The sequence below is a fragment of the Chaetura pelagica genome, unplaced genomic scaffold, assembly GCF_000747805.2.
Source record: "Chaetura pelagica isolate M959 unplaced genomic scaffold, ChaPel_1.0 scaffold13, whole genome shotgun sequence".
NCBI classification, from domain to species: domain Eukaryota; kingdom Metazoa; phylum Chordata; class Aves; order Apodiformes; family Apodidae; genus Chaetura; species Chaetura pelagica.
Window position 1 is genome coordinate 2,655,383 of NW_009954543.1, and position 12,817 is coordinate 2,668,199.

The following is a 12,817-nucleotide window of genomic DNA, read 5'->3' on the forward strand; positions in this document are numbered from 1 at the left end:
GGTGAGAGGCGTCGCGTATCGATTGCAGCCCAGCTATTACAAGATCCCAGTAAGTACCACTGCACAGATTTTCAATATAAAACAAAGCACTCTGCACTCTTGACCTCATAAACCACTTTAAACTACAAAAGCATTTATATTCTGTAATTCAGCAAAAGCTAGTCTAGTGATGACAGAAAAGGATGAGCAGTAACTCAGGTCTGCTCATTCATCTACCAGGTTGATCTTGGAGAATAGATGAATTTAAAACCTTAGGGACTGAATATAACTTTAGCCTTGTGTTTATCCCTTGTTAGTCTTCCAGGACTCACCATTTCCAATGTATGAAATGTTGGTTGTGGCATGTGGATTTATAGTTTTTGAGCATGTAAGAGCCATACCTATGCAAGCATTGAGCCTTCTAGTGGAGTAGCTGCCATGTAGCCATGTACATGTGAGTGTCATGTGCATCCCAGAGCCAAACTGTAGTCAGCACAGGAGATTGGCTCATTGGGAAAAGGCATAAAAAAAACCAGAGTGTATGCTTTGAAATGTAATAGCCCTCATGTTGCATTGCCCTTGATAAGAAACCAGATATTGATGAATATTGCAGTCTATATGTGGTTGTAGATGTACTGTAAAGAAAAAGAAATCCATGAATGAAAATCAAAGCAGAGTAACTAGAAAGATTAGCCATGAGAAACAGCACTGTAAATTTTATCAGTTTTAAGATAGTTTCCAAAAAAAGGTTCCAGAATCTTATGCAGTGAATGTATAGGATGCTTTTATTGGATTCTGGAGTCCTTGCAGTGGTGCAGATGTGCTAGGACTGTGTACCAGGCAGGAAAAAGCATTTAAATAGCAAAGTGAGGTATATCACTCATAGTGTGTGCTACTGGTGACTCCTGGAGAGTTAATTAGGTGTAGTTATTGCTCAGTAAGTTCACTAAACTCTATAGTAAACACTGCAGTAATTCTGTGTCGACAAACCTATAGAGTGAGATCTCCCCTCTTATCCTGATCAAGACTGACCTGCCCTCCTCTGTGCTGTCTCATCTATGTAAAAATAATGACTTTGACTATAACTTTTCCCCTTCCATGTGCAATAAAATAATTAAGAAAATGCAGTAAAAAACTCCTACCTCTCTCATCTGTGCAATTATATATGCTGTATTTTAGCATAACTTAATTTGTTCATAATGAATTATGTGCATATATAGATATAATTAAGTTTAAAGTTTCTAGGTAGTTATGTCAGTTATGTTTCCATTTTTACACATGCTGAAATTATCATTATTGTTCTTAGAAGCAGATGTATACATCAAATCTATTTTTCTAATTTTCAGATTTCACCTGAGCTTCAAAAGCATATCATGCTCTGCTCCTGCAGTAGTTTCTTATGTCCTTGTTCCTAGTGATTGAAACTGAAGCACTGAAGCTAATTAAAACTGAAAGATCACATCATGGCAATATCTATGCATACTCTGCTTTCCATGTGCAATTTCACACATAAAGTAATTTCTATACTATTTTGCCAAATGAGCTTCAAAGGCAGAAGCTGTAACATTTACCCCCCCCCTCTACCTGCATTTTAATGCTATTTTTTCTTGTGATTTTACAGAGGTCATGCTACTTGATGAACCAACAACAGGGCTGGACTGCCTAACAGCAAACCAGATTGTCTCACTGCTCTCAGAACTTGCACACAGAGACAGGATTGTGATTATTACGATTCATCAGCCTCGCTCAGAACTCTTCAGGGTAAATGACACCTACTCACTATTTGGAGTACCTAGGTTCTTTTCAGGATAAAAGTATAAGATCCAGTACAGTTGCCTTCAAAAGCTCTCTTCTTTGCTCACTCCAAGACTTACCTTGAACTAGCTCTGGCCAGTCACAGGGGACTATAGAACACATACTACCCTGTGAAAATAGTACACACACTGACCATGTGCCTAACCTCTGGGTTATGCAGCTACCCAAATCAAAACCACTGGGAGAAGCCATGTAAACCCCCATCTGTGCAGGCACTGTGAAAACAAGCACTTTCTTTATCTTTAAATATTCATATTTCAGAACACTTGCAACTTGAGACAGATAAAGCCATGATTTGAAATGAAAATTTAAAAAATTCTGCCTTTTTCCTGTGTCAAGTGATGTGGGTACATCTTGATCACGGGATGGGGCAGTCTTGCCTTGCAGGGCTTATGCCTGGGGAGAGCTTTCTCCCTTCCCATTACTGTTGTGCTCTCTGGCACATCCACCACCCACCACATGAATGCAAGGTACATCTTCCCTGGCTGACTGAATTGCATGTAAGTGATCATGAAGCCAGAGGAGAGTGACAGTGGTGGTCTGGACTGAAAGCCATCCTGGTGCCTTGGGAATACGGGTTGGTCATAGTCGGTGGGAACCCTGCCCTTGAAAAGCAGTGCTGTTAAAGTCCTTAAGCAGTTCAGTACCATCTTTCCAACAACCTGGGGATTTTAGATTGGGGTTATTAGGCACCAAAGGAAGTCAAGCTATAAGTGAAAGTGCATTAGAAAAAAAGTCAGAAGTCCACAGCTCCCATTTCTGTTTTTGGATTACTTCTGTGCTGCTGTCACTGACATGTTTTGCGAACCACTAGTTTTAAGAGCTTACAAAGTTTTCATCTTGTATAACCAACGAGAGGTGCCATAGAAAGGAGAAACTTTCTTTGATAGAAGTGAACTAGGGAAGTTTGAATGTTACAAAACTATTTTTCCTATCAAAACATTTTTATTATCAATACAATAGCCAGGAATTACCATGATGCTTCTTGGTATGTATTGTTAGTATGTTAATTTTCTCCCCACAGTTGTTTGACCAAATAGCCATCATGAGCTTTGGAGAAATGACTTTCTGTGGCAACCCAATGGAAATGATCACATTTTTTAGTGGCTGTGGCTATTCATGTCCTGAACAATCAAATCCTTTTGACTTCTTTGGTAAGTTTTTCTAAGTTTTTTTGGAAAACATGAGTTTCATTTAGACAAACAAGTTCTTTGCTTCCCCAAATTAAAATTTTTCCAGAGATGTGTTTGAATTTTCCCCCAACTTTGCAAGTGTTCTTATCTCAGAGAAGAGCAAGGGCTGGGCCCAAATAACCTGTACTGATACCATAAACCAGCAAAAGTTTGCTCTTGGTCTGAAATACAGCAAAAAGAAGTAAACTACTAATAAAAAAGGAATCTCAGCTTCATGAAACCTGTGGTTTCCATGGCATCTCCCTATGGCTGTTCACTGAACATTAGAAAATCAGTTTTACCCCAAAACTCTGGAAGGTCCCATGCTCTTACAAACTCTGTGATGCCAAGCAACTAAAGATAGTTGTTGCCTGGAGGGAAGGATGTGGAATAAATAGGGGTTAACTGAGGCATCAGTTTCCAGATACATTCTGAGTTTTAGGTTTCCAAAAGTTTGGGGAGATGCTAATACCAGGGTGAGCTACTGTGTTAAGCAGGGAAATGGACCAATCCCAAAAACTGCATTCACAAACATGGCACATTCAGAGAAGGCAGTGTTTTTCTATTGTCTAGATGGCATCCTAAACTCAGAGAAGAGAGGATGATTGTTGACATGAAGCTGGAATGGGATGAAGCTGAAAGTACTGGTGTGACAGTGAGGATAATTTTGCCTTCAAGAGTTTGAATAGTCTTGAAAAGCACAGATGATTTGAGATTTGGACCCATTTTTTCAAAAGCTTGGTAAAGAGAGCACTGCATTCTTCAAATGTCAACATTTGAATGTGACAAGAAAAGGAAAAAATGCAGTTTAGAGCAAAGAATCACCAGAATATTTAGTCTTTGGAAAATTGGTAGTTTATATTTTTTGTGTGATTTAATGATGTGAATAAAAGGATGGATTCTGATATAACCTACACCAACAGCAGAGGAAAATAGGTCCCATGTATTGAGTATGGATTATATTATTGAAATGTCATATGTTGTGGTTAATATAAAAGTGCAAGTAGGCATTAGCTATTTGGTCTAGTGACTTGTTAGTGCTGTTATTTTTTAAAACACATCTTCTTGCCTTTGTTTTGTGCGTGACTTACAGCAAGTCAATCTGGCCAAGCTTTAAAGAGCATGACTGCATTTTGTATGCTCATATTTACAAAAGTGATTACTTCATTTTGGGTATGTTTACCATTAAAAACAATTTTGCTGAATTCCAGCTTTCAGGACACCAGCACAGTATTCATAGGCTTAATTCAGGTTTTGAGGACAAATTAAGAATCTTGGACAAAGGGCTCCTTTTCTCTTGTTCAATTTGTATTTTGAACTTGAGCTTAATACCAGAAAACTGGAATTTAAGGACAACAGAAGCCTTAAGAATAAATAACTGATAAAGAAAGCAGACATAGAAGAATAATAGAAAAATCTATAAGCACAGCTACTCCTGAGAACAACAGTCTAGTTTTTGAAACCATAGATAATTAATTGCTATTGGAGTAAAACAAAATTTCTAATGCATTTTAGCAGAATTGCTGAATTTGTACAACTTGTACAAATAGCACACACAAAGTTCCTCACTGCCAATATTAGAATTGCTGGTGTTGGGAATAGGTATAGGTGTATTTATTAGAAAGAAGAGAGATGTTACAGAAACCTTGAATACTTTCAATGGACCTTTTCTTCTTTGCAGATTTTAGGTTAGAGACAAAGAAAGGTTAATTTCAAAGGAGGAAGAAGTATGAAGGGAAAGTGATGTGAATATATAGTAAACTCTTTGTAAATTTACAGTGGATCTGACATCTGTGGACACCCGAAGCAAGGAACGTGAACTTGAAACCTACAGTAGGGTTCAGGTAATCGTGTCAGCCTACAAAAACTCGGAGATCTTTAGCAAAGTACTGGCAGTCATTGAAAAAACCAAGCGTATGAAAGAGCTGCCACCAATACCATTCAAAAACAAAGACTCGCCCAGTGCCTTTTACAAATTATGGATTCTTTTACGGTAAGGTTTTTTCTTTCTTATTTTCTTTCTTTCTTTTGAGAAAAATATGTTTTTTTTCCTCCTTATCCACTAATCTCTCAGTTTTCCCCCCCCATGCCTGTAAATGCACTTCCTTGTTTCTTTTTTGTCTACCATTGTACTCGTCACTATCTTTTTTTAATATGACTTCTTTGTGGACATTGTGTATGTAAGATTTGTTCAAAGTTGAATACCCTACCAACACATTGTCAGTCATAGATAACAAGTATATTGTTATTGTTTTGTTTCATTATCAGGAGGACAACAAGAAACTTTTCCAGAGATAAGATGGGCGTCATCATGCGTCTCCTCCAGAATCTTTTATTTGGCTTGTTTGTAGCCTTTTTCCTTCTTAGACTAAGGAATGACCTGGAAAAAGGAGCTGTGCAGGACCGTGTGGGGCTTATCTACCAGTGCGTGAGTGCCCCCCCCTACACAGGGATGCTCAATGCTGTTGCCCTTTGTGAGTTCCTGTCTTATGTGCAGCAGCAGGTATTGCTGCCACTGTTTTGTATGTAGGAACAAGTCTTTTTTGAAGGTAGCAATTTAAAGGTTCTTAACAGTTGTAGGCAATGTCAGAGCTAATACAGAAGCATGACATTCAAAGGTGAAGCAACAGAAAGCTTTGCAAAACAGAAGAAAGATTAGCCCATCAGAGGGGGTCCTGGTTCACTGTGCTTACTGAAGGAATATGCCTTGATCCCTGCCTCTCCTTTTTGCAGCTGGCCTGTGTACAGAAGCTTCACTCTGAGCTGTGCATGACCCCTTCACTTGCCTGTGTGTAGCATTTACACAGGCAAGACAACATCTAGGTCTGCTAATATCTGGAGTGAGGTCAATACCAAAGACATGGAAAGGGTAGAAATACAAAACAGCTTTGACAGCAATTAAGGAAAATTAGGTTTAAGAGTATGACATGATGCTTAAGTTTTTCTTAGAGGGTGTTTCCCTTACAGCTGCCATGCTAAGATCACAAATAGTATTTACAGCCCTAAAAACTGTTCTGCTCATGTAGTGGAACATGCACTGCTGTCATCACTTTGGATTCAGAGCACCTCAGTAAATTATTCAGCAGTGACAGTTTTTTCATGTCTTTAATTTGTACCTGCAAAAAGAGAAGGCTGTCCTGCATGCTGCCTAGTCAGGCATCTTTCATGAAGTTTACCAGCTTTTGCAATCTGCATGGAGAAAATTTTGCGTTTATAATGGGGGGAAAAGTGATCAGAATGGTTTAGACACAATGTTTATGATATATTCTCAAAGTTGTCTCTCTGCCGCAGATCATTTTTGCTAGCAACAAGCCTTGGTCTCTTTATTCAATGGTGATTTAATGTATTTCTTATGTATTTCATCCAGTTTCACCTTTACGTGCTATCAGTGATCAAGAAAGTAAAGATGGCTTGTACAAGAAGTGGCAAATGCTTTTAGCTTATATAGTACATTTCCTGCCCTTCAGTGTCATCAGTGTGGCAATTTTCAGCACCTTTATATACTGGTAAGCACTTCTCTTTCAGGCAGTGTTAAAACACTTGCTGAGTAAGTCAGTCAGCAGTTTTAATGGGCCTGGGACAGCATTCCTGTGTCATACCAAAAGCAGGAAGTATCATTTTACACTACATTTAGGAAGATAGAAAATAAGAGGGGAAAAAACAAAACAAAACATGAGGAAGACAACAGTGAGTATGTGAAAGTAACAAAGATTCATTTTTTTCAGGGACATTTAAGGTTTAGCTACAGTGTATGAAAGTGATGACATTTGGATCCCTCTCTTTCATACTCCAGAGAAAGGCACTGAAGTGGACCTCTGATAGTGGGCGAAAGTGTTTGATTGTAAAGCTTTCTTCTTCCCCCAGTACATTCATTTTCTCACGTCACTGTGAAGTAGTAGTACCTCAGAATGGAAGGATGAAATATTTTGTCGTTCATTGCCTTCTCTGTTATACACATCTGCTCTTCATTTCTGTTCCATTGATTTCCCACCTTCTTCTTGCTCATTCTGAACTTAATAGAGCCCATGGCTGTTGGCATAAGTCAATAGCAAAATAATAAGGACCAATTTCTGTCCTTCAAACTTTTTCTGTTTTTTTTTTTGTTGTCTTGATTATGAAGGGGGGTCTGTAGTGCACTAATGTTTAGTTCAAGCAAGGCCATCTTTGTCCCCTTAGCAACCTGAGCTTTTATTTCTGCAAGGTGTCACGGCTGCTTACTTCAGGCAGTGTTCCCTGAGAAGTATTTTTTCACAAACAGAAATTCCTTCTCCTTCCACTAAATATTTAGAGGGAGGCACTGTGTTCATCAGCCCTTCCATTTCTACCTGCTAGTGAGCTGGTTGCCATGAAGGCAGCCGTTTGGAAAGCACATTTTCAGGCTCTATGAGGGAAGGTTTGCGAAGCTCCTGAAGATCATGAGCTGCTGTTTGTCATGCTCACTCATACAGGAAATAAATATGGGCAAAGACTTTGCCTTTCTGCTTTATTAGCTTAAACACAATCAACAATAAAGAGCATGGTTCCGGTTAATGGATAATATCTACAGATATTAACCTCTGCATATCTTTGCTACCATGTGGTTGTTTGTAAGCCATTAGTGATGTGTCAGAGTGATTTCATAGTGCCCTTAGAACTCTTGGGGCAAGCAGTTTCTCTGTGAAATTTTGAAGATTATATCTGTGCAGGACTAAACTTTCCTAGATGGACTAACTTCGGGGAGGCTTCGATAGCCTCTGGTATGTGTTCTTACAAGCAGTTTCTGCCAGAGTCTGTGGTTGTGTAGGTTCAGACCGACTCGGACTCTTGCCTGGTCAGACAGAGGGCAGCTCTGGCCAAGAACAAATACCAGCCACTTCGGCAATCAAGCATATGTACTTTGTTTATGCAGATATTCCTAGCGAAAGATAACTCTGGGAAATGTTTTAACAGTTTGTATTATCCTACTGTTCTATTATTGTAATATTCTCTCTTCTGAAGTTTGGTTTTTGATTGGCTTTTTTTTCCTTCTTTTTTAGTCTTTCTTCTCTTTATATTCCTGCTCTGGATTCACTAGTCTGTGTCCACACAGCCCTGTATAAAGTATTAGAGCACTTCAGAGAAAGTAATACTTTTATGCTAGGGCTTTGGAGAGCTGTTTCTTCTGCACCAGTCTGTGATTAAAGGTTGTTAAATACCTGCTAGATCATTGAATTTTTAATACTTGAAAGCAATGTTCAGCCATCTATTTATAACAGAGATTATTTTGGTATTACATGCAAAAAAATGCTACAGGAAACCTGTAAGAAAATTAATACTTCTATTAAGAAGTATTCCACACTCAAATATGGTGTATTAAAAAAAAAAAAAAGGACATTGGGCCTCAGAGTGAGCAATGAAAAAGAAAATAAAATGTTGAATAGCTGTTTGTTAGTCTGTACCTAACATGAGACAATTTTGGTATGAGGTATTTTGGAAAAAGAGTGATATGTCATCGTGTAATAAAATTTTTCATCTGTCATAGTAAGCAATGAAAAAGAAAATAAAATGTTGAATAGCTGTTTGTTAGTCTGTACCTAACATGAGACAATTTTGGTATGAGGTATTTTGGAAAAAGAGTGATATGTCATCATGTAATAAAATTTTTCATCTGTCATATTCACTATTAGGCTGAATTAAGTTTGCCAAGTAATTGCTGGCATCTTTTAACATTTTCATCTTTAGTGCAGGTTGGCAGAGGACAACTTTTTTCCTTAGGTGAGACAGGAAAAAGCTGGGAGGAACAGCATGATTTATTACAGAGTGCAGGACTATGGAGGAAATTGCATTTGGATTAATTACATGGGTGGTGAATTCAATTAGCCTTCCATTTAATTGAGTATATCCATTTTTGCGTTTGCATGCACACTATCAGAAGTGCAAAAGTCCATCTGTTAATTATCTGCATAAGGATGTTCTTTAAATATGGGACTTAAATAAGTAACTCTCACTGCACAAACTCTAAAAAGAGAAGAATGTTAGTTTAAGGGATTGTAAAAGCTACGGCAGTTATCCTGAAATGACATGGCTTTCTGCTAGTATTACATCTTTACATTACCTTCTTTACTCTAGATGAAGAAAACATAATATGCCTGCACTAAGTGGATGTCCTTTATGTTAAGGCTCCAAACAATATACTAAGGGTTAAGGTGTAAACTGTTCACTTAATGAGCTGTAAGTGCAAAACCTAAATAGAAACAAAAAGAAAAGCTATATTCCAAGTTAATATCCAAACACTGATTTTTAAGTTTTATTTTTGTTACTTTTGTACAGGACTACGGGGATGTATCCAGATGCTTCCAGATTTGGAATTTTCTTTGCTGTTGTCTTAGCATCTCATATAATTGGTGAACTACTAACACTTGTTATACTTGGTGTGGTTCAAAACCCAAATATGGTCCAAAGCGGAGTGGTGCTTCTTAATTCAGCAGGTGTGATAGTGGGAACTGGACTAGTAAGGTAGGAAAAAAGTTTTATTTCATTGTAGTGTTAATGTTAAAATAATCTATCTGTGGAAGAGTGTCATGAACAGTCTGTATTGCTGCAGGACAATAATGCATAGGTAGCAATGGAAAGAAAGTGCAGCTGTTATCCTTCAGAGGCAGAACTGCCTAAACATGTTATACCATGTGCTAAACACAGAAAAAGGAATCTAAATAACTTTACATATCAACAAAAATGGTAACTTTTCACTTTTAGCAAATAAAGTGAAGCTAAAACTGAGCAATTAATATCTATCAGCTCAGCTGAATTCTTTCATGAAATACTGTCCTCATTAGAGGAGTCTGCAAGAAAAAAATCTTACAACCTTTAATAAATGCTGGAACTTATCAAGTACAAAACACTAGGAATTACAGTTTTTAAAAAAGTTGTTCTCAGCTTCTTATTAGTGTTATTCTCCAGTTTAGTCATTAAGTTTTTCAGACACCCTTTCTATCTATGCAGACTGAACTACATAAAAATAGTAGCTTTGCAAATGTGCAGGACAATTCTGATCCACTTGCTCTGTTACTGTGCACATAAATGTTTTTGCATTTTAACTGCATGAACTTTGAACAGTTTTCCTCTTGAATTTGTCAATACTGAATTCACTATGTTTTGAGAAACTTACAATAACAAATTATTGTCAAAAGAGTTTTCTTGATGTTAATAAAATATTACATGGTCACCTGAGATTTTTCCAATGAAAATAAAATGAAGCTGATGTCAGATTGTCCTCAAGAAAAGCATGAGTCTTCACAAAGCTGATGATGCTTCGTCTCTTCAAAGTAGATCTCAGCTAATACTTGCTTATCAAATGAAACTAAATTAATAGCCAATTAATTTACTGCCTGCCTAGTTTCAGAAAGATGTATGTTTATAGTGACAAGACAGTCCTGCTACCATAGTCTAATGCCTTAATGCTAACTTTAAAAAAGTATTAGAGTGGTTTCTAACCTTCCTTTAAAGTAGAGACATTGCTAATTAATATTGTGAATTGCTTTGAGGATTAAAACTCATAGGAAATGGAAGATATAAAAAAATAGCATTTGAGGCTTGGGTTGCTGGTTTGCTGCTAATTTTGTTTAACCATAAAGTCTTGCAGTATTTTAGGTGCAGAAATTGCCCAGTCTTGTTGAATAATTTTATTTCAAAATTGTCATACTGTGTTTCTCTTCTCACTGTTCTTTGATTCATTTTGGTAGTGCTATTATTGTTCCAGTGCATTGGTATCCAGCTTTTTTTTGGTTTTGTAGATGGAGTGAGGGGGTGGTGGTTTCTTACTTTGAAAGCAACACATTTTTGCAACTAAGGTTTATATTGGGTCTGGTCAGATTCAGTTTATCACTGCAATGTGAATAGTAAACAACTTCATAGAATGATTTGTGACTGTCAGGGATGGATGTTATGACACTGCACCGAAGTCACAGACAACCTTCATGATTGTCTCCTTATTTAGCACTGAAATGGCCTTTATGTTTGAAAACCCTACAGGTACAGCCAAGAACTGTTTCTGTAACAGGCTATGACCAAAGTTGATAGCTTGTTTTAATTTGGGGTCGAACTGACTCTTGACGTGTGGCAAAAGCCAATTTAACTTCTCTGTTTCTTTAAGGACCATTGAAGAAATGCCAACACCTTTTAAAATACTCAGTTATCTTACCTTTCAAAAATACAGCAGTGAAGTTCTTATAGTCAATGAATTTTATGGCTTAAATTTCACATGTGGTAAGTGTTAAAAACAAAAAAAAGCCTTCAAGTCCACTGTAAATAATTTTAATGAGATGTCAATGCTTATTTTCCTTCTACATACAATAAAGGTATCCTGATAAAGATAACTTGTGAGTTGTTAGAAAGGCTTATTAATTAGTAAATACTGTAACACCATATCAGCAAGCTAGACAAAAGTTTGACTCCCCTTTTTCAACCATTTCTCCTTTGTTCAGTTTTTCATCATTCTCTTCTTCAACTGTTATTTTATCCTCCCCCTTTGGGGCCATTTTGGAAGGTAAACTTTCCAGCCTGTTATGTGCATATCAGAGCAGTGTTACATAAATAAGGATCAATAGAATTGCACAATGCAAGATCAAACATCAGTGCAGGGAGGACTGACAGGTAACACCTGACCAGATGTTTCCCCTCATCCTGAGGCCTCAGTTCAAGCACATTACTGTGGTATATACTGAGCAGCTTGAGCTTTGCTGGTTGTGAGCAAGACAACTGGCAAAACATTAGAATCAATCAAGCTGGTGGGGTTAGCAGCTCAAATCCATCAATGGGGGTAAAACTTGCAGCTTTGGGTCTGTCCTAAGATATTTGGGGCTTTGTAGCCAGGTGTCTGTACTCCTTTCCAAGGCTATATATTCTTTATCCATTAATCTCTCCTGTCTTTCTTTATTACAAGACCATAGGTGGCAGCTCTTAGAAAATGAATACTTGACTTTGGTAGTAATAATAAACAGGTGATTTTGAATGTGCCCTTCAGAGAGTCTCCATTTCTTGAATTTTGTAAGCACTCAACAAATATGAACACTGTAGGTTTATCACATTGGGCAGCTTGCTTCTTGAGGCCCCTCCAGATAATGTATCTGAAAAGCCATCAATCTTCTTTTCTTTGGCATGAACAAACCAGAAAGCTCCTAGTGACCTTTTATTCTTCCATTCAAAAAACATGGCATAGAAAAACTGAAGAAACACATGGCTTGTCTGTTCTTATTCCAAAAGGATGAGAAATACTGCTGTGGATATAGTACATTATTAAAATAGTGTTAGGGGCTAGGGATATTAAATGTATCAATGCAGATGCTGAAGCTTGAGTTTTAATTTGACTGATTCACTCACTAAATACATTATTTATTTTTTTCTTTTGACAGATGGAGCCAAAAGTCCCACTGCACCTAATGCCACATGTCTTTACTCTGGCAATCAGTTCATTGAAACAACCTTTCCTGATGCACTGAGCCAGTTCACAGTCAACTTCCTAGTACTCTATGCTTTTCTACCAGGACTTGCCATTATAGCAGTTCTGAGCTTCAAAATAAGAGAGAGAATTATTGGCAGGCAATAAAATGTAGGAGTTCTAACAATGTATAATACTACACTTCTATTATGGTTGTAGTGTTAAATTACTGGATTATAGATGGAATTTAAGTGTTTATACACGTATAAACACATTCATTTTCTCATGTTTGGTTCTGACTGGGTTTTTTCTATCTTGAAAAACAATGTTCTCTTATAGTAGCTTCCTGCTATTGGTATTCCCACCCCACTCCAAATCAGCCATAATCCACAGTATTACATGTTTTAAAGGACTTTTTGAATTTAAGTTAGTCAGCTTTTGCTGTAAACTTTTAACA

General features: G+C 37.3%; 1 protein-coding gene across 1 annotated transcript in view; it reads left to right on the forward strand.

Annotated features, from left to right (window-relative positions):
- ABCG5 (ATP-binding cassette, sub-family G (WHITE), member 5) overlaps positions 1-12,528 on the forward strand; it is a 15,905-nt gene extending 3,377 nt beyond the window's left edge. Inside the window, exons 6-14 of the mRNA XM_010004944.1 lie at positions 1-49; positions 1,601-1,740; positions 2,819-2,948; positions 4,746-4,959; positions 5,235-5,440; positions 6,334-6,472; positions 9,255-9,440; positions 11,077-11,189; positions 12,335-12,528. The exon at positions 1-49 is cut by the window's left edge and continues 1 nt beyond it. Coding sequence (XP_010003246.1) covers positions 1-49; positions 1,601-1,740; positions 2,819-2,948; positions 4,746-4,959; positions 5,235-5,440; positions 6,334-6,472; positions 9,255-9,440; positions 11,077-11,189; positions 12,335-12,528 — 1,371 coding nt within the window. The remainder of the gene's footprint in view (positions 50-1,600; positions 1,741-2,818; positions 2,949-4,745; positions 4,960-5,234; positions 5,441-6,333; positions 6,473-9,254; positions 9,441-11,076; positions 11,190-12,334) is intronic.
- The last annotated feature ends 289 nt before the right edge of the window (positions 12,529-12,817 follow it).